Source organism: Artemia sp. Qi Xiang Cuo, chromosome 19 (genome assembly GCF_049724085.1).
Source record: "Artemia sp. Qi Xiang Cuo chromosome 19, ASM4972408v1, whole genome shotgun sequence".
Classification (NCBI taxonomy): Eukaryota; Metazoa; Arthropoda; class Branchiopoda; order Anostraca; family Artemiidae; genus Artemia; species Artemia sp. Qi Xiang Cuo.
In genome coordinates, this window is record NC_142812.1 from 12,864,601 (window position 1) to 12,886,870 (window position 22,270).

At 33.8% G+C, this 22,270-nt stretch overlaps 1 protein-coding gene across 1 annotated transcript in view; it reads right to left on the bottom strand.

Moving 5' to 3' along the window:
- Positions 1-22,270, bottom strand: part of LOC148940513 (disintegrin and metalloproteinase domain-containing protein unc-71-like) — a 426,194-nt gene that overhangs the window by 67,783 nt on the left and 336,141 nt on the right. Inside the window, exons 17-18 of the mRNA XM_089104806.1 lie at positions 21,142-21,351; positions 15,700-16,183 (exon numbers count right to left, since the gene is read on the bottom strand). Of these exons, the coding sequence (XP_088960932.1) occupies positions 15,700-16,183; positions 21,142-21,351 (694 nt within the window). The remainder of the gene's footprint in view (positions 1-15,699; positions 16,184-21,141; positions 21,352-22,270) is intronic.

A 22,270-nucleotide genomic window follows, 5' to 3' on the forward strand; every position in this document is an offset into this window, starting at 1 on the left:
ATTTCAATGAATTCCAAAGAAACTACAGTGGAATTTCCATCATTTAAAGCTGAATAATTTTCACTCAGCTTTAAAAATTTTCTATATCAGCATGTTCAATGAAATTTCAATGAATTCCAATGAAATTTCAATCATTTAAGGCTGCATAATTTTCACTCAGCTTAAAAATTTTCTATATCAGCATTTTCAATGAAATTTTAATGAATTCCAATAAAATTTCAATCATTTAAGGCTGAATAATTTTCACTCAGCCTTAAAATTTTCTATATCAGCATTTGCTATGATATTTCAATGAATTCCAATGAAACTTCAATGAAATTTCAATCTTTTAAGGCTGAATAATTTTCAATCAGCCTTAAAAAAAATTTTATATCAGCATTTTCAATGACATTTCAATGAATTCCAATGAAATTTCAATCATTTAAGGCTGAATAATTTTCACTCAGCCTTAAAATTTTGTATATCAGCACTTTCAATGAAATTTCAATGAATTCCAATGAAATTTCAATCATTTAAGGCTGAATAATCTTCACTCAGGCTAAAAGTTTTCCATATTAGCATTTTCAATGAAATTTCAATGAATTCCAACGAAAATTTTCTATCATTTATGGCTGAATAACTTTCACTCAGCCTTAAAAATTTTCTATATCAGCATTTTCAATGAGACTTCAATAAATTTTCAATGAAATTCCTATGTATAACTATACTTTCCATAGCTACTTAAAAACGAAGTTGGGTAATTTTTTTACTAATACCCTATTTGTTAAACTTAAATTAGAATTCACTGCTCTATTTAATATTAATACTAATTAATGAAATAAAATTCGTCTCACAATCAGCAAGTGTGCAGCCTAGATTTCATTTTAGCATGGCCTGGGTGGGGGGGGGATGAACAATGTGTTGGTATTTATACGGTTAGTATATACTCAAGAGATCTCATTAGCATTGTTATTCAAAGTTAGATGAAATATTTAGAACCCTCTGCCGCTTTAACTTTTAACTGTTATCATCTTTTCTTTTTTTTTAAATCATCTTCACACAATTTCACTCGATTTCAACTTAACACAACAGTAGATCTTTCCATCTGGCTCATCTTTCAGTGAGATGGCTCTGATCTTCAATTGAATCAACCACCTCGTGGTAACGAATGAGAGGAGATAATACTGTAGTCATTGAAATTCTAAAAACGGAGTCACGATGGCAATATATCCACGAAAAAGAATATTCTTTTTATGGTTATTCTAAATATACAAAATTCATGCAGTTCAAAGTAACCCTCAAAAGCTACGAGCCTGAGAAAATGTTCCTGGTTTAAGAAAAAGTTGGAAAACATCCTCAACATAGAAAGTAAACTTCATGAAGATTAAATCATAAAATTCAGCCTATTGGAGAACCCATTGTAGAAGTTTGAAGCTCCTATCTATAAAAATTTGGAATTTTGCATTTTTTTTTTAGACGTAAGATTATAGGTGCGTATTTATTTATTTTTTTTTTTAGTTCTTTTCCACCAAAGGCGATCGTATCAAATCAAACGTCCTAGAAAATTGAGAAAAGGTTCTTTTGAGCGGAAATCAAAACTTCTAGTGCCCTTTTTAAACATCCAAAAAGAGTGTGCCACAGTAAGGTAGAGTTTTTTTGTAGTTCCGAGGCACAAAAATATGAAATTGGTTCAAAGAGGGCCAAAGAGGGCCAGGTTATTGCTGAATGAGCATTATCAGATCGTCAATCGATTTTAAGATTAAGAGCTATAAAATTACCTATTAAATTATCTATGAAATTACGATTTCAAAATTACCAAAGAGCTATAATATTACCTACAAAATTACGATTTTAAAATTACCAAAGAGCTATAGAATGAACTTCTCAGTTTCTGAGGCAATAACGTCAAGCGGTGGCACATTTTCTTCTAATGATTTAAGTAGTCCACACGATTCTAACGGTTAACATATAAACGTTCATTTTAAACGTTCATTTTAAACGTTCATTTAACTTGATGATTGATAAATTAATTTAAGCAATATATAATTTTGCATCAGCTAGTATGGAGGAGGGTTGGCTGGTAAACACGTTGGTGAGGGGAAAGATGTACCTGATGCGTCAAAAGTCAGTTTTTACACCCAAATTTTCTAATTTAGTGAATCTTCAGATAAATATAGCTTAATTTCTGGAGAAGGAAGGGCCGTACCCAGGATTTTTTTTTTCGGAGGGAGTTTTACTCAAAGATTTTTTTGTCGGGGGGGGGGGGGGAGGTTTACACGAAAAAACCTCAAAAAACGCATACAAAATTTGTTTATATCCATTTTTGTTACGATTTTACGAGCAAAAAAAAAAATTTCGGGAGGGGTTAAAACCCCCCTAATCCCCCCTGGGTACGGCCTTGGGAGAAGGGGAGGTAGATATTACTCTCTAATTTCCTTTCATTTGGACTAAGACTTGATATGGATGCACACGACTTGATAGCACACGACTAATTTTGAAAAAAAAGAATGCTTAATTATCTTCATTGAAAAGCATGAAAAAAAAAGAGTGGTAGTAAACTTATTTGAAATAAATTAAATAATAGTAGACTGAAGTAGATGAAGTGATGAGGAAGTAGATTAAAGTTTTGCGAAAATAGTCAAAAAATATCTCTTTTTTGAACATCCATTAAATATTTTTCTGCGAGTGATATTCATTTCAGAATCAGCATCCTAGCTAATCTTCTACCATTTTTTTTAATGCATTCGATTGTTTTAATCACTTTTATCAACAAACTGAATCAAGATTTGTAGTCCACAACTTGGTTAGACCATAAGTTGTGGACTAACAAAGATGTGTAGCCCGCAACACATGTTTGTTAGGCCTGAATACGATTTGAAAAACCGTCAGAAAATAAATAAACTGAAAAAAGGAGCAATATTAAAACTAAAAGTAAAAGAAATTACCCTGCCTGTGGTTAAGGGCTGTCCCCTTCTCTAACCCTCCGCTCTTTACGCCAGATTCTTATAGTCAGAGTCAACGCTATAGGATTGCCTATAGTAAAGTCCATAAGGCTCTAATATTTTATTATTTATTTATTTATTTTTTCCCAGGGACACTTCATATAGAAGGGATGACCGTTTAAACTTTGGAGGGGGCTCATTCGATTAAAAATTGGGAGTTCTAGTTCCCTTTTTCATGATGAAATGTGATCAGAGGGCAACTAGCCGTCCCCACGCCCTTTTCCCCCCAAATACATTTGAGAAAAATTTTGAGATAGTCGTTTTGTTAAAAATTGTTTAAAGATCATATAACAAAACTCCGGGGTCGACATAACCCCCCGGATGCAGGGACAGGCGGTGTAAGTTATGCCTTGGAGGCATATATGGTTCTTATAAAAGAAATACTCGTATAAATTTCAGAGAGGATTCATCTAATTGGTAATGGAGACTTCTAGTTCACTTTTTAATAGTCAAAAGAGATTGGAGGGCAACTAGCCCCCCTGCCCCTTCCCAAACTGCATTGGATAAAAATTTTGAAATGTCCATTTAATTAAAAATAGTTCAAAGATCATACAAATAAAAGTCCGGGGCTGAAACAGCCTCCAGGGCCCGGGGGCAGGCATTGTAAGTTATGCTACGGGCATAAATGGTTGTAATGGTTCTTTTAGAAAGGATAATTGCATAAACTTTATAGAGGGCTCATTTGATTGGAAATTGAAATTTCTAGTTCACTTTTTAAGAATAAAAAGAGATCAGATGGCAACTAGCTCCCCCCCCACCTCTCACCAAGTCTCCGATCGAATTTTTTGTGTATAAACGAATTTTTTGTCTCCGATCGAATTTTTTGTGTCCGATCAAAAATTTGTACGATCAAATTTTTTATGTGACCATTTTGTTCAAAATTGACCAATAATCATATAATAAATACTCCATAGATATCACAACCTCTCAAAACCTGGAGGAAAGTGTTGTAAGTTATGCCCCTGGGGCAAATAAGGTTTTTATGAAGGGGATGGTAGTATAAAATTCAGAGGGGGATCATTCGATTGTAAATTGGAATCTATGCCAACTAGATAGCCCTTTTGTTCAGAACAGTTTAAAGATCAAAAAGTCAAGTGTCAACACTCCACCCCTCCCTAGAGATCAGAGGAAGTGTTTGAAATTATGACCCGGGGGCAGATAAGGTTTTATGTAAGGGGTGATCACATGAACATCAGAGATGGCTAATTGAATTGGAAATCAAAATTTGTATATACCTTTTTAAGACTCATCGAAATTGATCGGCGGGCATATACCCATCCCCCCCCCCTTCCACCCTATTTTTCCCCAAATGCACCGGATCAAAATTTTGAAAAGACCATTTAGTTTAAAATAGTCTAGCGATTAGATGACAAAACTTTGGGGTCAATATACCCCCCCCCCCAAAAAAAAAAAAACTGGGGGTGGGGTTGTAACTGATGCCCGGGGTTTATAAAGTTTTTACGAAAAAGGTGGTCGTATAGACTTTAGAGGGGACTCAAATGAGAGGGGGTTTAAGAGTCAAAAGTGATTCAATGGCAACTAGCCCCCCCATCATCCCCAAAGCCATAAGGCTCCAATTTCGTTTCCCCATAGGTCCTTCATATGGAAGGAATGGTCGTATAAACTGCGGAGGGGGATCATTCAGTTGGAAGTCGGAAGTTATAGTGCCATTTTAGGAGTAAGGAAGGCAAGGAGTATCGGAAGGCAAATAGCTCCCACGCCCTTTTTTCCTTAAATTTATCCGATAAAAATTTTAATCTTAGTTCAAGGATTAGATAAAATAACTCCAGGGTGGACACAATCTACTAGGACCCAGGGGTAGAAGTTGTAAGATACACCCTGGGGGCTTATATGGTTCTTACGGAAAGGCTGCTTATATAAACTTCACAAGAGGCTCATTTGGCTGGAAATTCAAAGCCCTAGTTAACTTTTTAACAGTCAAAAAAGATCACGGGTCAACTAGCTCCCCGTCCCAAGCCGTTTTTTCCCCAAATCTATCCAATAAAATTTTTTAGATACCCATTTTATTGAGAATAGTTTAAACATCCGATAACAAAATTCCAGGGTCGAGACATCGCCCCAGAGCCCAGTGGAAAGTATTTCAAATTAGGCCCCGGGAGTATATATGGTTTTTATGTAAGGGGTGGTCTTACAAAGTTCAGAGGTAGCTCATTTGATTGGAAATTGAAAGTTCCAGGTACCTTTTTAAGAGTCAAAAATGATCAGAGGGCATCTACCCCCCCCCCCCTACACCCTCTTTTCCTTAAATGCATCCGATGAGTCCAAGGATCAAATAACAAACACTTCCGGGCCAACATACCCCCCTCCCCCAGAGCGCAGGGTAACTAAGGGCTGTAACTTGTGTCCCTGGGTTTATATAAGGTTTTAAGGAAGGGTATAAACTTCGGATAGGACTCAAATAATTAGAAATTCAAAGCTCTAGTTTTCTTTTTAAGAGTCAAAAGTGATCGGATGGCAACTAGCCCCCCCCCCCTACCACCAAGTCTTTGATCGAATTTTTGTGTCCAATAAAAATTTGTACGATCGAAGTTTTTACATGATCATTTTGTTCAAAATTGACCAAAAATCATATAACAAAAACTCCAGGGATAACACAGCCCCCTCAAAACCCGGAGGAAAGTGTTGTAAGTTATCCCCCGGGGCAAATAAGGTTCTTATGGAAGGGATGGTAGTAAAAACTTCAGAGGGGACTCATTTGATTGTAAATCTGAATTTCTAGTGCTCTTTTTAAGAGTCAACAGGGATCGGAGCGCAACAAGCCCCCCCCCCTCCAGGCCCTTATTGCCCAAACACATACAATCGAAATTTGTAGATAGTCATTTTGTTCAAAATAGTTTAAAGATAAAATAAGAAAAATTCCGGGTTGAACACAACCCCCCAGATCCAGTAGGCAAGTGCTGTACATTACGTACCGGGGGTATATAAGGTTTTTATGTAAGGGGTGGTTGCATAAACTCTATAGGTAGCTCATTTGATTGGAAATTAAAAGTTCTAGTTACCTTTTTAAGAATCAAAAGTGAACTTTAGTCAAAAGTAAAGATCTAGTTACCCTTTTGAGAGGCCATAAGTAATGTGATGGCATCTAGCCCCCCCCCCACCCTCTTTTTCCCAACTGCGTCCGATCACATTTTGAAATTTGTATTTTGTCCAAAATAGACCCAAGATCATATAATAAAAATTCCGGGGTTTACACAGTCCTCCAGAACCCAGGGACAGCTACCCCTCCTGCCTTCTTTACCCCAAATCCATCCAATCGAAGTTTCAGATAGCTAATTTGTTAAAATAAGTCAAAACATCAGATAACAAAAACTTCAGGGTCAATACAAACCTCCGAATCCCTTATACAAGTATTTATACAAGTATTGCATAGTATTTATACAAGTATTTATACTTGTATCCCTTATACAACTATTGGATGTAATTTCCGGGGGCCTCATAAGGCTCTTATGTGAGGGTTTTGAAAACATATCAAAGATAAGACAAACCAAACCCCCACCCCCCACTCAAAGAACTTATGAACGGTATTTTATTCCAAAAATAGCCGAGCTGACCCCTGGCCTTCTCTGCATGCCCCCCCCCCCCCCCGAAAAAAGAACAACTTATTAAAATATTTTATTCCAATACATACGGGAACTGACCCCTGGTCCTCCATCCATAACTCGATCCCCCCCCCCCAAAAAAAAAGAAAACTTATTAGCGATATTTGTTCAAAAATCATAGTAGCTGACCTCTGGTCATCTCTACGTGCCCCCCCCCCCAATCGAAAAACTTAGTAACAATATTCTATTCGAAAAATCATGGGAATTCAGTTTAATTTTTGTGCTCTCTCAAAATTGTACAAGACACATATTCTTCACTACAAACAAGAGTATGGCTACTGCCCGTCCCCCTAACGGTAAAAACATAAGGTCTGCTGCGTGTTTGGCGTTTTACTAAAACGAATTATGTTACGAGCATTTGCTTTTGTACTTCTTACAACATTGAAAACAAAATGAAAATTGCAGTGAATCCAGACTAGGAATTACCAATAGGCCTACAAGGCCCTACGACTTGAACTATTTCCAAAGTTTTGGATATTTCCCCGAAAATCTTGCCAAACCGGACCGGCAAAGACGTTAGGGCCTAGAACCATCAAAGCTTTAAATCTGGCCACGAGTGAAATAAAATCTTGAGCTAGTGAGCTTACAGCTATTAATATTATTATATATGGAATATTCAGTTTAATTTACTTAGTTTTTGTCAAAACCGCTAATTCATTTTGGAATAAAAAATTATTTTAAAATAGGGTATTTTTAAAAAACTTGAAGCTTTGGCAATAAAAAACGAACAGTAATTGATTAAAAAAAATACTATAGAAAATTTTCTAAAGAAAATTAAAGGCAATATTAAACTTAAGATCAGAATGGATAGAAGCCTACAGTAACTCAAACTCAAAACAACCAGAAATTACTATTAAAGAGTAAACGAAACCCAAAACAAAGAGAAATGAAATAAAAGGTCATAGCAAAAAAAAACATACAACAGGCACTAATTTAAATGAATAAACAAATCTTAAAACGAGTAAAACTTAAATTGAATATGCAAATCAAGCTTAAAACAAGCAAAATATTTTTCTAATTTTTTAATATAAATTAAACCCAAAATGAACATATATTAAATAAACAATCATAGCAAACAAACATACAATAGGTACTAACATAAATAAGTTTCTACAAACAACAGTTTGGGTTTCGCCTCCTTCTCTCACCGTAAAAGTCTAAAACATACTGGGTCATTGGCGCTTTGATGGAAACGAATTATATTACAAATAATTTCTTTTGTACACATTACAACATTGAAAATAAACATAAAAATTACAGTAAAATTAAATTTTGAACTGATGAGCTTTCAGCAATTATTGTCATTATATATCAAATATTCAGTTTAATTTTATTAGTTCTTTCCAAGACTGTTCAAGACAAATATAGTTTCACTACAGACAAGAGTTTGGATACTGTTCCCTTCCCTAACTGTAAAAGTCTAAGGTGTAATAAGCCGTTGGTGTTTCACTGAAAACGAATTATATTATAAATATTTTCTTTTCTTGTTATTGCAGTATTAAAAATAAATACAAAATTATAGTGAAGTAAAATCTTGAGCTGATGAACTTTGAACAATTAATAGCATTATACATCGAACATTCAGTTTAATTTTTATTTGTACTTTCCAAGACTGTTCAAGAGACATATAGTTTTCAGTAAAGCGCCAATGATATAGTAAATTTTAAACTTTTACAGCGGGAGAAGGAGGCGAAACCCAGACTCTTGTTTTTAGAGATTTTTGTTCGTTTCAAGCTTGATTTGCATATTCAATTTAAGTTTTACTCGTTTTAGGATTTATTTACAAAATTGTACTAGTACCAACTCTGAAATTGTTCATTGTAACTGCTTAACGATTTCCTGTTAGGCTTGGGTTCCATTTATATCAAAGTAAAGAAATATTTGACTTTGTATAAAGCTTGGGTCGCAAACAGAACTGAAGTTTTACTTGTTTTAATATTTATTTATTCATTTTTGTATGTTTTTTTTGCTATGATTGTTTATTTAATTTCTGTTTGTTTTGGGTTTCATATAAACTTTAATAGTGATTTCTGGTCGTTTTGAGTTTGAGTTATTGTATGTTCTATCTCTTCTGATTTTAAGTTGAATATGACCTTTAGTTTTCTTTAGAAAACTTCTTTTTCGAAAAGTTTTTTTTTTATTAATTTAAAAAAAAATGCTTCTTATTCCAATAAAACGTCATTAAAGAATTCTTAAAGAATTCTTAAAGAATTAGGACAAAAATTTAAAATTTAGCCTAAAGAGCGGGAAGTTGAGCGAGAAGAGAATTTTTAAGTAATAATTGAGTTTTTTTCTGGTTTCCCGTGGGGTTGATGTTTTTAGATTGGGTTTCGATGTTTACTTGAGTTTGCGAAATCATGCACTACTCCTTTGCCTAGCTTATGATAGGGAATTTTTGAGGCGGACGTTTGGATTTTTTTTCCATATTTTTCTTTATCTCCCCTGTTCTTTCCTGGCTATGTAGTCTTATTGGGAGACTAATTTGATGACTATTTATATATGCATCACTCTTGAAGGCTTATTTTTCTATATTTTAAGTATAGCTCCATTTATAATCCAAGAATATCAAGATATTTTGCACGTTTATAAAATATAAATAAAAATTTTTGGAATTGTAGGTGAAAATGGGAAATATTTTAAATGAATTTTTCGTTTCTAGTGAGTTAGGTGTATATTCAAGTTCGTTTATTTACGAAACTAAAACAGATAGTGTAATAGAGTTGATTATTAGACTGTAGGGGGGGGGGGGGTTGGAATTCAGAAACATGTTCCAAGAGTATAATTTAGGTTCTAAACTTGTTCCTGAAATTCTCTACAATCTAGCTCGAATCACTTTTGATGAATCATCAGTCATTCAACTAGAATTACAAAAAATTTCCGTTTTTCGTAGAGTGAGGGGGGGGGGGGTGAGAAAAATCTTTGCAGAGAATATTTTAGGATCTAAATTCAGTGTTTATTAATCTAGCTCTAAGCGCTTTAGAAAGCAAGTTTGCTTCTGGTGGTTGATTTATTTATTTGTTTGATTCAAACAAAACTCCTAATTATTATTGAAATCTAATTTATGATATTTAATTCCAAGTTTGAAATTCAAAATAGCAAATCACGAAATCCATATATTCCTACCCTTAATGACGTAGTTTACATTTGATAGCCGTTTTGTACCATTAAGTGGCTCTCTCATTGAGAGCCAAAGAGAAGTTTCAAATTGTCATGATGTAAGAAACCAGATTTTATTATAGAAAATTTTTTTATTACTATTTCTTATTACTTATATTCTACTACCAATTCCGTGGTTAATTTCTTATTACTTTTTCTTATTACTTATATTATTATTATTAAGAAATTATTTTATTATACCTTTAGTCGTAAAATAACCAAGGGATAACTAATCCTCAGAATTTCATCGAAAACCCTTCATAAATGTTCTAAATACTTAGGGAGGTTGCCTACCTTATAAGACTAGGGAATATGCACGAATGAAGGTTAGATTGAACATACGTAATGCAACCAGGGAATATGCGCGTATGATCAATCCGTGTTCAATATACTCCCTGTTTATGTCGCTTATCTATGTACCTTTTAAGGGGCTAACAAGTAGAATGCAGTGCCACACTTACCAGAATATGACAATGTCTCTTTTTTAAGAATTCAAGGATCCAGCGGAGAATTAGTCATCACAATTTCTTCGCAAAAATCTCCACAAATGTGCTAAATACTTAGGGAGGTCTAGGTCTTCCCTGCTTTCGTAGCGGGTGGCGCTGAGAGGAGCCATTTATAAAGCAACATGCAAAATGTGAGCGTGCAATAAAGAAAACAAGGAGCCAGATAAAAAGGATGCAGAAAGTGAAAAACGTGAAAAAACGAATATGAAAAAGAAGACTTTTTTATATAAAAGCTCAATTTATTCCTCAAAAATTGAATTACAACATAAGAAACATTAGAATTAAGACTATGTACATAACACTCTGAATAAAGGCGAGACAGGTTAAAAATGAAAAGTTAACAAGCTCTCAACATCCCTTTCACTGGCTCTATCCTCAAGCTTGAAATCTCAGAGTCGACTAGCTTTCTAGTTTACTTTCTTTCTTAGTTTACTTTCTTGCTCGTCGACATGCCCTAATAGCTTGTGTATTTATTTCATTTTAGTCTTCTTAGAGAATATAAATTTAATCAAATTATTTTTATTCTACTAGTATAGTTGCTTTAATTCTACATGCGATTCTATTTCTTATTACCATATTTTTTATTTATTTTACTTTTAACATTTTAACATTTTAGCAATATCCACCGTGCCAGGAGTAACAACGATGTTTCACAGTTATAATAAAAGTGACAGTGAGAGTACCAATGACAAAAATGGGTTCCATTTGTTATTCAAATCGACATCGATGTTCTAAATCGATGTGTGCAAGTTTGCAACAAGTTGCGCAAAAAACATAGTTTTTAGCAATATCCACCATGCTAGCAGTAGCGGTGACTTATCAGTAACAGCAGCAATAGTGAAACCGCTGCGTCACTAGTTTTAGAAATTGTATTTTATTTTTTTACCATAATCCTTATCAGATAGACGGAAGTCTAAAAATATACTTTTGAGCATTGCAGATCATTATTACAGATCATTTTAGTTACAGAGTTCCACAGGATTGTTCGAACTGCTGCAGAATTTGTCACAATAGTGAAAAGCTTTTTGGATCATATGAAGATTGTGTTTAGCAGCCCAGGATGTGACCATAGAAAAAAGAAGTTGTTTTGCTTTATCCATCCTCTTTTAGAGGTCTATAAAATGGACCCCCATAGTCTCTAGAGCAAGGACTGTAAATTATGCAAATTGCCCATTGTTTTCACATAGATTTTATTATTGGTAAAAGAGCGTAACACAATAGTGAAAACACACTATATGTTTGTCAAACGGGTCTTCCAAATTGGCAAAAGGGCGTATCTGCAATTAAGTTGAAACTTAAAGAGAAAATGTCCTATATTTTTGTGTTAAAAAGCGTCATTTGACTCTATCAGCCCTTTTTTGAGACACAATTTTGTAACCCATTCAATTTAAACCAAAATCTTGTACAGAAAAGGAAACCAAAAAACTAAAATTTTTGTCTGTTGCTGTATCTACCCTTTACTGATATGTCAAATTCTCAGACAGCAAAAATAGAACAGTCTCATTGGTGTTTTTGTATGAAAATTTAATCCGATAAAAAGGAAGAAAGATTCTGAGTCACAACGTATCTTGCAAGAAAACTCTGTTACTCGGTGCTCTGATATTACCACAGTTTATATAATTATGCAGTAAGCTTATCGCAGATCATTTCTGGTCTTCGTTCTCGGTGCGAACAAAAAGCTCTTCCCACTTCTTTCTTCACTTATGGATCAGTGTGTTTACGTCTATCAATGAGAAATGGTTACAATAGTGCATTATTCGTAATAGCGGGTTTCCACTTGTTTCCGATTGTTTCGCGTCTGACTTGTCTACCCGTGAAAAGATCTGATGCCGCTTATGTTTCTATATGCAAAAACGTTCTCCGGAGCACTCGCACCCCGGTCCGGGTTTTTATAATGGGTGAGATAGGGAATGACCATACTGGATAATTATATAAACTGTGGATATTACTTTGAAACAAAGCCTTGGAAGCATATATATATATATATATATATATATATATATATATATATATATATATATATATATATATATATATATATATATATATATATATATATATATATATATATATATATATATATATATATATATATATATATATATATATATATATATATATATATATATATATATATATATATATATATTAGAGTGCCTTGCGACACTCAGGTTTGAACCGTAACTATTAGAGTTTCCAGGTGCAGCTGTAAACACTGGGTTGGCTTAAGGCCTGAGAAGTTTGTACAAGGTCATGATCTTATGATTAGACTAACACAGAAAAAAAAATAAGAAGTAGTAGGTAAGTTTTTTAAAAGGGAGTTAAAATGTTAAAAAGCTATCCTTTCAAAACATTATATAATTCATGCCTAAGAAAAATCTTCTTTTTGAACTTTATGAACAAAACGTTTCTTGAAGGGAGAAGCATATGCTGACACTCATTGCTGAGCTTCAGAATTTTTTGCAAGATATGAATATATCACTCCGTCAAAAGATAGAATAGAAAGTGGTTTATTTGTTTATTCTGGCGATTGTTTAATAAACACCAGTCTTGGTTTATAAGCAATAGTTTCTTGTAATTTGTTTAAACTATAATTTAGTTTCTTATTAAAAATTTCTAATCATTTGTCTAGAATTAAGCTTTGAAATGCTATAGCTAAGTCGACCATACTAGAAGCCAAGCTTGATACTATCTACTTAATCAACACACACAAAAATGAAAGATCTTTCGAGAAATGGGGCGCAAGTACCGAACGATACCATTGTTCGTCAAACCATTGTTTGACAAACAATGGTATCGTCAAACAATTTTCTGAGAAATTTGTCAAAAAGACAAACCATTGTCTCAGAAACCATTGTTCTTCATCTAGCGGTGCATGAACTTCACCGACAAGTGATGTGAAAATTGAAATATTAATTTCATTAAATATCATTCAATATCACTCTTCAAAAAATACTATATCCGCTCTGGGGCTTCAACCCCAGAAAAAATACACCTCTTTTTCACAACTCACGAATTGTAACAAATTTGTTAAGGACATTATTAAATGGAGAGAATTAAACTTTCCAGAATTTTGAGAATATATCTAGTAAATTCAAACTTCAAAGCCACAGATATATGGGTAAATCTGTCTAGAATATCATTAACCAACTTCTAAATTTTTAGTTCAAATTTCAAAATTTTTAAACCTCAAATTTAAAAGATATAAAAGTTTCTTGTTTACAATGGGAGGTAAATGCAAGCCGTTTTTCGAAAGAATCACAAACTGAATATAATAATACAAATGAAATCCCGCAATCGAAACAAAACACAAAATACTTGACAGTGAATAGCACAGTTTAGAAAAATTGAGGCTAGTGTTCTTCAAAACGGTAATTATTCTTCAAAACGGTAATTATTCTTCAAAAGTGCTCTTCAAAACGGTAATTATGCAGTATCAGAATAATAATTATTTTTTTTCAGCCTTGAAAATAACACATTATTGGAGCGTTTTTTTCAACCTACATATGATGAAAAATTGGCAAATTCAACATTTTTACTACTCAAAAATGTTTTAAAACTCCCTTTTTTTCATGACCGGACTTTTTTTCATGACTCAGGGGTCGCTAATTTCAGTCAGCAAGCGGTTTATGAAAATACTAAGGGACCTTGAAAGGGGAAACGGATTCACCCAAAGTCTTGACCTATTCAGATTTTTTTTCACATTGGAGAATGGTAGAGTACCAATTTCAATAAAATGATAAATCATTTAATAATAAAACTTGAGAAAACACAATTACAGCTCATTGAATGAGATGGGTAGAATAAATCTGAAACATTTTTTTTTCGATGTGCTATCTCAATTCTATTCACCTAAGAGACAAAAAATTAAGTTCATAAGAATGAAAAATTTTTCTTACATAAGGCATTAATGGTTGCTATTATCAAGAAAAAAAAGCAGGAAAAGGTTTTTAAGAGGGTCCATCACTTGGAATCCAATTAAAATTGTTGTTAGAGCTGAAAAAAATTTAATTGATACGGTTTCCAAGAAGCAAACAGAGCTCCCTAGATTATAGCATTCAGAAGGAAATATTAAGATAAAATGGATAAAAAAGAGAAAATAGGTCTAAGAATCCATACCCAAAATTTCGTAAACATTTCCTGTTTTAGTGCTAAAAAAGAAGATTGACGTGAGGGTTTTACTTCTTTTTAGAGGCTATTTACTTAATTTTCTATAAGCTGTCAAGTGCATAGTGTACAAAACCCTGCTTGTACGGGTGTCCCCAGGGTCAAAAACCTGAAATCTTAGCTATTATAACCACTTTAGATGATTTTGGGTCCCAATGTTAGCAAACAACTATGCCGATTCTAGATCATAAAGAGCATCGGCCCGAATACCGAAGATCCGATTTTTGTCAGAACCACGATTAAGGTTTTTTAAAAATGATAGTTTAAAAATGCTTTTTATTAAAATGGTATTATCTACTTCATGTTTTATTTTTGAAGTTTAGTACTTGATATGTTCCTTTGTCAATAGAAGCTGGTTTACAAAACAAGTTCTAACGTTACTGGACAAAACGGAAAACTGGACAGATTTACTGGACAGAATACGTTTACTTGAAAAATATCCAAGATTAACGATGAATTTTCAGTCAGTAGTTTAGTTCTAGCAGTTAAGTATAAACAAAGTTAAAACTATTGAAAAATCAAAAAAATATATAGAAAAAATTAATAGATTTTTATTTTATGCAGTCATTCACAAGTATCTGATACACGGTTATAAGTTTAATTGGTATAAAAGAAGTTTTTAGGTGATTAGAAAAGAATTAATGAAGTTTAATTTAAGTTAATTAAATTAAAATCTCTGCTTTAGCACTCAGAGGGTGCTAAATTTTCAAAGAATTTTATCTACAAGATTTTTGTAAGATAATTAAAAAAATCGTAGACAGGTAATGCAGAGACAGATCAATTTTTGGGTACTTTTTAACACTTCAAAATCAAGATGTTAAAAATTTTAAGCTTGACCGTCTAATAATCTTAAATTTGGCAAAATACGAACGAAAAATATTAAAGTAATTAAATTAAGAATAAAAAGAAATTTTTAGAAAATAACAGGAGCAAGAGCGTAAAAAAATGGAATTAAAAAAACTCAAAAAAATTCCACCTTGGTCATGTTTAATTATTTTTTTTTTAGAACATTCCTTAAGAATTACGAAAGATCATGTAGTAACCCAGCTGAGGTTCAACTTAAAAATATACTTCTTTTTTTTACTGTCTTGGTTATTTAATTTGTCTTTTAATTAGATTTTTCTTTTGGCTTTCACAGGTAGAAGGCGTATTGCACAAACAGAATTCAATACCGTAATGGTAATTTTTCTAAATTATTACCGAATTGAGTACTGGCTAGGACTGGATTTATCTAAACCAATGGCAGAGGAGGATCGTATTGGATCTAACCTTTCAAGTCGATCTAATCCAGTTCTTTCCAAACGGTAATGTCGATCAGCCTCTGTTTCTGAAAGTCTTATATCTTCTGAACCATTTGGGCTATTATGTCTAACTGAATGTCTTTCAAGCTGTCTAATAAGATCTTCAAGATTTCTTATCCTTATAGGACCACAAGGTGGCACCGTATCACCTTCATCACCACTTACATCACCATGTGGAAGATGAGTTGTACTATTTGTACGGACGTTCCCAACACTCCCTCCCAGTTTGTCTCTAGATTGAGCTGCACGTAAAACCATATAATCCGTGGAGGATGGCGGATTATATTCTGAGTACCCGTCCGAAAGGGATTTTCGTGGATCGTCACTGGCAGTGAGGCTAGCAGATGAGTTTGAGCGATGGCTCGCAGCGGCACGTAGAGCTTGAAGAATATCTTCATGATAGCCACTAAGTGACTTCAATGTGCGTTCGACATCATTCATTGATGATCCTGCTAAAAAATTACATAATTATTTGATTTAACCCTTTACCAATAAATAGTAAACATTGATATTATTACTAATTTCTTACCTAAAAAAACATTTGGTTATGTCTCCTAAAATATGAGTAAGCAAAGTGACTGCAAACAATGAGAAAAAATCCAAGAGAACCAATTTTATTTTATTCTTCGAAAAAGTATATATCATTTCATAAAGTTGAAAGTTTAAAAAATTAAAAGGTCCAATAGTATATGTATATAAGTGTTGTGCAGTGCTTGCGTTAGACACAGCACGTATTAGCACGCACACCTAATCCGTGTCCAGATTAGCTTCACGGTAATAGAACCCATTTGTCCATGATACCCATGGTAGCCATCTGGCTACCCATGCCCAGAGTACAGTTTATACAAAAAAACAAACAAAAAAAAAGACACTACCCTGAACAGTTCTTAAATCTTTGCTTTTTCTCCGTCATGTTTCTCCAGCATAGCCTTTATAAAAAAAAAACCCTTTTTAATCCGTTAAGTCAATCAGGAAGTTAGACAAGTGATTTATCCCTATCTCTGAAAAACTGAATGAACTGCGTCAACCCCATAAACTACCAAACTGCAGCTATTTATCAAAGACAAATACCTGTCACACATGACAAAATATCCTTTGCCATGCTGTATCAGAAATTTTTTATTTTCCAATGCCCAGAAGCCTCGTTTACGCCTTTTTTTTCTTGTTTTACAAGGTCAGGCTGGACTAAGTTCATAGTATTAGTTAAGGAAAAAAGCTAAAATGGAACGTAAAAATTGCGAGTAATTCAATTTCATAAAGGTATAAAAAGGTTAAACGTTAAAGTTATTCATCCATCGGAAGAAAATCCTGTACATCCTATACACTAGTTTGGTGTACATGACATTTTATGACATTTGACATTGGTGTACATAACATTTTATGACATTTTACTAAATACTGTATAGACTACAGCTAGACTATTTTACATGTAAAGGTGAAAGACTCTACTACTAAAGCTTTTCTTCCTCCTTGCACCATACTGGCCTAAGCAAGGACAATATCCATCCCAATTTACACAAACCTAGGTTCTAAGGTTCCTTAATAAAAATGTTATGCTTCTAGTTGTGATCTTGTCTATTCGTAACTGCAACCAGAGAGATGGCCATGAGATGGGATTCCCCCAACTTTTTAAGAAATATAATTTTTTGTACCTTCATTAACAAAATTGCAGAAGTCTCCATCCAAGACTTTTAAAATACCTATTTTATATCATTTGAAAAAAAGAAAAATCCTTGGAGCAAAAATCCTTTGCTTTGAGCCATGTTAAGAAGGGAAAATGCCAAAAATGAAATTTAATTAATTGAGTTACCGGAAGTAATAAGCTGATAACCTGAATTTAAATACCTTCGAGTCCCGAAGTGAGTAAACTACCACCCAGATTTTAGATTCCAAAGGGCACCGATCTTAAAAAAAATAAAAAAAAAGAGCCCCGATCTGAGTACCAAAGACCCGATTTTAGTGAGAGCCAGCTATGTAGAAGATACTAGGGTTTTGCATAAACAGAAAGTAAATGATAATTTTATAACAGAATAAGAAAGAAGTAAAGAAAGTAGAGTAAGTATCAAAATACCACTTAAGAGGATATAAATAGAGGTTATCGATAAAATTTCTGATATTTAAGGGATACAACCAGACGGTATAGTAGCAACACATCACGCTTTTAGAAAACTAGCAGAAGTATTCAGTCTGTTAGAAAACTAAAAACACTCAGTTAGAAAACTGAGCTAAAATATTCAGTCTAAAATAATACCAGTTCAAGAAAGGAACTCTGTTAGTGGAAAATAGAGTGTTGAGGACGAATTGGCAGAATATTTTAAGAGTGTGTTAAATCTTGATAAACTTGCTGTAATAGAAATCAGTTTAACTGTTTTATTTGATTAATTCAACATAACAAAAACATATACCCCCAACAGAGAGCAGAGTTCGTGAAATTGGGTATTAATAATAATAAAAAAAAACACACACACAAAAAAAACATTTTCTCAACATAACGAAAAGAGAGAAAGAAAAAAAATCTGTTTAAAGAGAAAAAAAAGAACAAAATATAAAGAAAACAAACGCTGGACAAGTGGACATGGAAGGCTATCCCAACATGAGTAACAATTATAAACAAAAATAATAATAATAATAAAAAAAAAGTGATATAGAGAAAGCTGATCATAAAGAAAGCAGTGAGATATTTTTTTTCAAAAGTTAGAAGCAAAGGAAAATTAATTTAATAAGAAGAAGTTAGAGTTTTGAAAGAGGCTTAACATAGCTAAGATATATAAATAGAAAAAATGTTAAGACACAAAAACCTGCAAACAAAATCCGAAAGCAGAGAACTGAAGTCTAGAAAGTCTTTAACAATTGACAGTCTACCAAAAGAACACGCTATATGTGACGAAACTCAGGATGTATTTACAGGGGAACCAATTGTTTTCAGCAACAGGGAATAGAAGTATCCCCCCCCAAAAAAAAGAGTTTAAGTTGAACAACTTAGACTGAAAAAAATTTGCATATTTGATAATTGAGGGTCTACTGGTCGTCATTCTCAGGTAGTTCCGCCGGCTTTCAACATGTTTTCCAGAATCTTTAAAGCCGTAAAAGTAGGGAAAATATCAGGCGCCTGACCTGATAACACCTGTTCTACTGTGTTTGGCCTGTATATCTGTCCGTTTATCTTTCATTCACCAGACACTAAACCTATCAGGTTAACAAAAAAACATTTTTTTTTGCCGCAAACTGCTGACTGCTTTCACAGTAAGTTTTCAAAGAGTAGCTAAGAAGAGGTTTCGAACAGTTCGTGGTAACAAACTGTAAGTAAGGAGTGAACCGGCTCAATAGTAGCCGAAACTCTAAATAACGAAATTTTTATACCATTAGATATATCAGAAGAATCGTATTTTTATGCTGAATTGAAATATATACATTTTATTAAATATAGTCGTACCCATCAAAAGTTACGAACCTGAGGATTTTTTTGTGATTTTCAAAAAAAAGAGAGAAACAGCCATTAAGAGTCAAGTGATCTCATTGAAAATCACACCATCAGATTCAGCGTATTAGAATATCCTACAGTAGAGGTTTCAAGCTCCTATCTGCAAAACTGTGGAATTTTGTATTTTTTGCTAGAAAGATCACGGATGCGTGTTTGTTTATTTTTTTGTTTTTTTTTTCAGGGGTGATCGTACCGGCCCAGATGTCCTAGAAAATCGGAAGAGGGCTTATTCAAATGGACCTTAAAAGTTCTAGTGCCCTTTTTAAGTGACCAAACAAATTAGAGGGCAACTTGGCCCCCGCCACTTTTTTACCCAAAATCGTCCGATCAAAATTTAGAGATAGTCATTTTTTTCATCATAGTTGAAAGGCTCAATAACTATGCCTTTGTGTATAAAATGACCCCCTCCCCCAGGGCCCCAGGGAAAAGGTCTGTAACTTATAAAATTTGCCCATTGTTTGCGCATAGTATTTGTTATTGGGATGTAGGTATTCATTTTCAGGGGGGAGAGGAGGGGGGACAAATTTTCTGCTGGGGGTTTTCCAAGGGGTATTTTCCATGGGGAGGGAAGTTTTTAGGGAGTGAAGCTGTCAGTAAAAATTATTCACTGGGGGAATTTGTCAAAATTCTTATACAAAATTCTTTTTTTATGTCTTACTTTCTCTTTTCCGTCTCAATTTTACGCGCAGAGTGGTTAAGAGTAATTGTCCAGGGCAAATTTTCACCGGAATTGAATTGTCTAGAAGATATTACCGTGGGGAGGGGATTTATCCGTGGAGAGTTGGGGGGCATTATTCCTGGCATTATTTAAAAAACGATTCGAAATTAAATAAAAGAAACAAGTTTTTTTAATTGAAAGTAAAGAGCAAAATTAAAACTTAAAACGAACAGAAATTATTACGTATATAAAGAGGGTTACCCCCTTCTGAACACCTCGGTCTTTACGCTAAATTTTGAAATTTGTCTCAATTCTTTATTAATGACTCCTGAAACACAAGGGCCGTTTGATTAGAACAATAAGATGCTTTTATAAAAGTACTAAAAAACTTTAGCATAAAGACCGAGGTGTTGATGAGGGGGCAACCCCCTTTATATACGTAATAACTTCTGTCGTTTCAAGTTTTAATGTTGATCCAAGTCGTAAGTTTTATCTGGTTGATACAACCTAAGAAGCACTAATCTACTTTATAATTAAAGTTTCTTAATCTCCAGCTGCTTCAAATGACTATTTATTCACCCCAACTATCTTCTTTAGAAAAAATCAAGCAGTACTAAGTAGTAAATAGGAGTTTGTCCAACGAAGGGAAGAGAGAACTGACCCCCCATCCATATATCCATAGTCTGGTTCAAGGCCATATCAAGGGGGGTAAGAGGTTTGAACCCCCACCTCCAAATGTTTAATCGTATCGTAAAAACGTAACCAAAATGAACATAAACAAATTTTTGATGCGTTTTTCAAAGTTGTTTTGTAATCCCCCAAAAAAACCTTTTTGTAGCCCCTCCCCCTATAGAAAAAAATCTTTTATACGGTCCTAGTTTGGATACATTTTTTTTAAATTGTGTTCAGTTCTTAGTCAAACTTAGATGAATTGGTTGAGAAAAAACAGTTCTGTTTGGGGGCGCAAAGTTAGACGTCCTTCTGTTTTATCATTTTCTATTTGTTTGTTTTTTAAACTCACCCCCACTCCTTTCAGTAATTAAAAAAAATCTATCAAACTTTACGCATGACTTATATTTGTTTTTTATTAAGTAGCAGCTAAACCGGGTGCTCTTTTTTATATTTTACACCCAGGGGAACCCAGGGGCAAATGAGCAATAAATTTTCGTGATTTTTTGTCTTAAAGACATTTTCTAAGTAATGATCATATTATATGCAATTTTCACAGAGGCACATCCAAATATAGCGAAAAACAAGGATTTGGGGCTTACCTCCACCAGACGGTAACGGCAGCCTTTCTGGGTCTGTGGTAGGTGATAACAATGCTTCTTGATTATCGGATTGCGATTCATCACCCCATCTATCATTAATATCTCTATCAGACCCTATGGGGCCATATACACCTTTCTTTAGAATTCCTTTCTCTGGTTGACGTTGGAGACTTGACCTTGAGTCTAGAAAAGCCGTGGTCTCATCATCTCCTGAAAGCAATTAATTCGTCAGAAAGTAGGTTTAAGACAGACAGACAGAGTTTAAGACAGACAGACAGAGTTTAAGACAGACAGACAGAGTAGGTTTAAGACAGACAGACATCAATTGAAAGCTAGTGAAGAAAAATGGCAAACATAAAGGCAAAACAAGGAACATTAAATTGCTTTCCAGCTGCTAGTGAACACACGAAGAAAAAGAAATAAAGGTAGATTTTATAAGACCAATCTGTATATGAAGAAATTCAGGACTTCTGTGCAATTAAGCCAGTTTTTCTCATTAAAGGTAATAAGATGTACCCCCTCCCTCCCGCCCCCAAAAGTCAATATATATTGAACAAAGTAAAAAAAAACTAAAATTATATTGAACAAGCAATAGTTATTACCATAGTTGGTTAAGTTCTTCAATTTTTCTTCGCATTTTTTAGATTGAAAAATGCCTAGAACATTGGTTGAGAAAAGGAGCATATTCCAATTGAGCATTTTCCAAAAAGGAACATTTTCCGAATCAGATTTATTTCGGTCTTTAAGAAAATGATCTTTATAATGCCAAATTATTTTTTTTTTCGAGCTGTCCTAGCCGATTGGTTAGTGCTCCGGATTTGAAATCCTGAGGTCAGGGGTCAGGTCCTTGTGTCGCAGATTATTTGTTTCGTAACGGGGGTCAATGGTATGACCCTATAAGCTCAGTCGGAGTCGACCCAGCTCTAAATAGGTACCTGGATAAATTTGGGGGAAAAACAAGGGAAGCGTCGGATGATTTGCCCCCAACCACAAATTGTACTCCCGGCTGAAGGTATCGAGTCAGGAGATCAGTACCTGCGCAACACAGACCTTTAGTCAGTATGCGAAAAAGTTTTTTTTTAGTTTTTTTTTTAATTAACTTTTTGAAGTTTTCTTCACATTTCTTAGA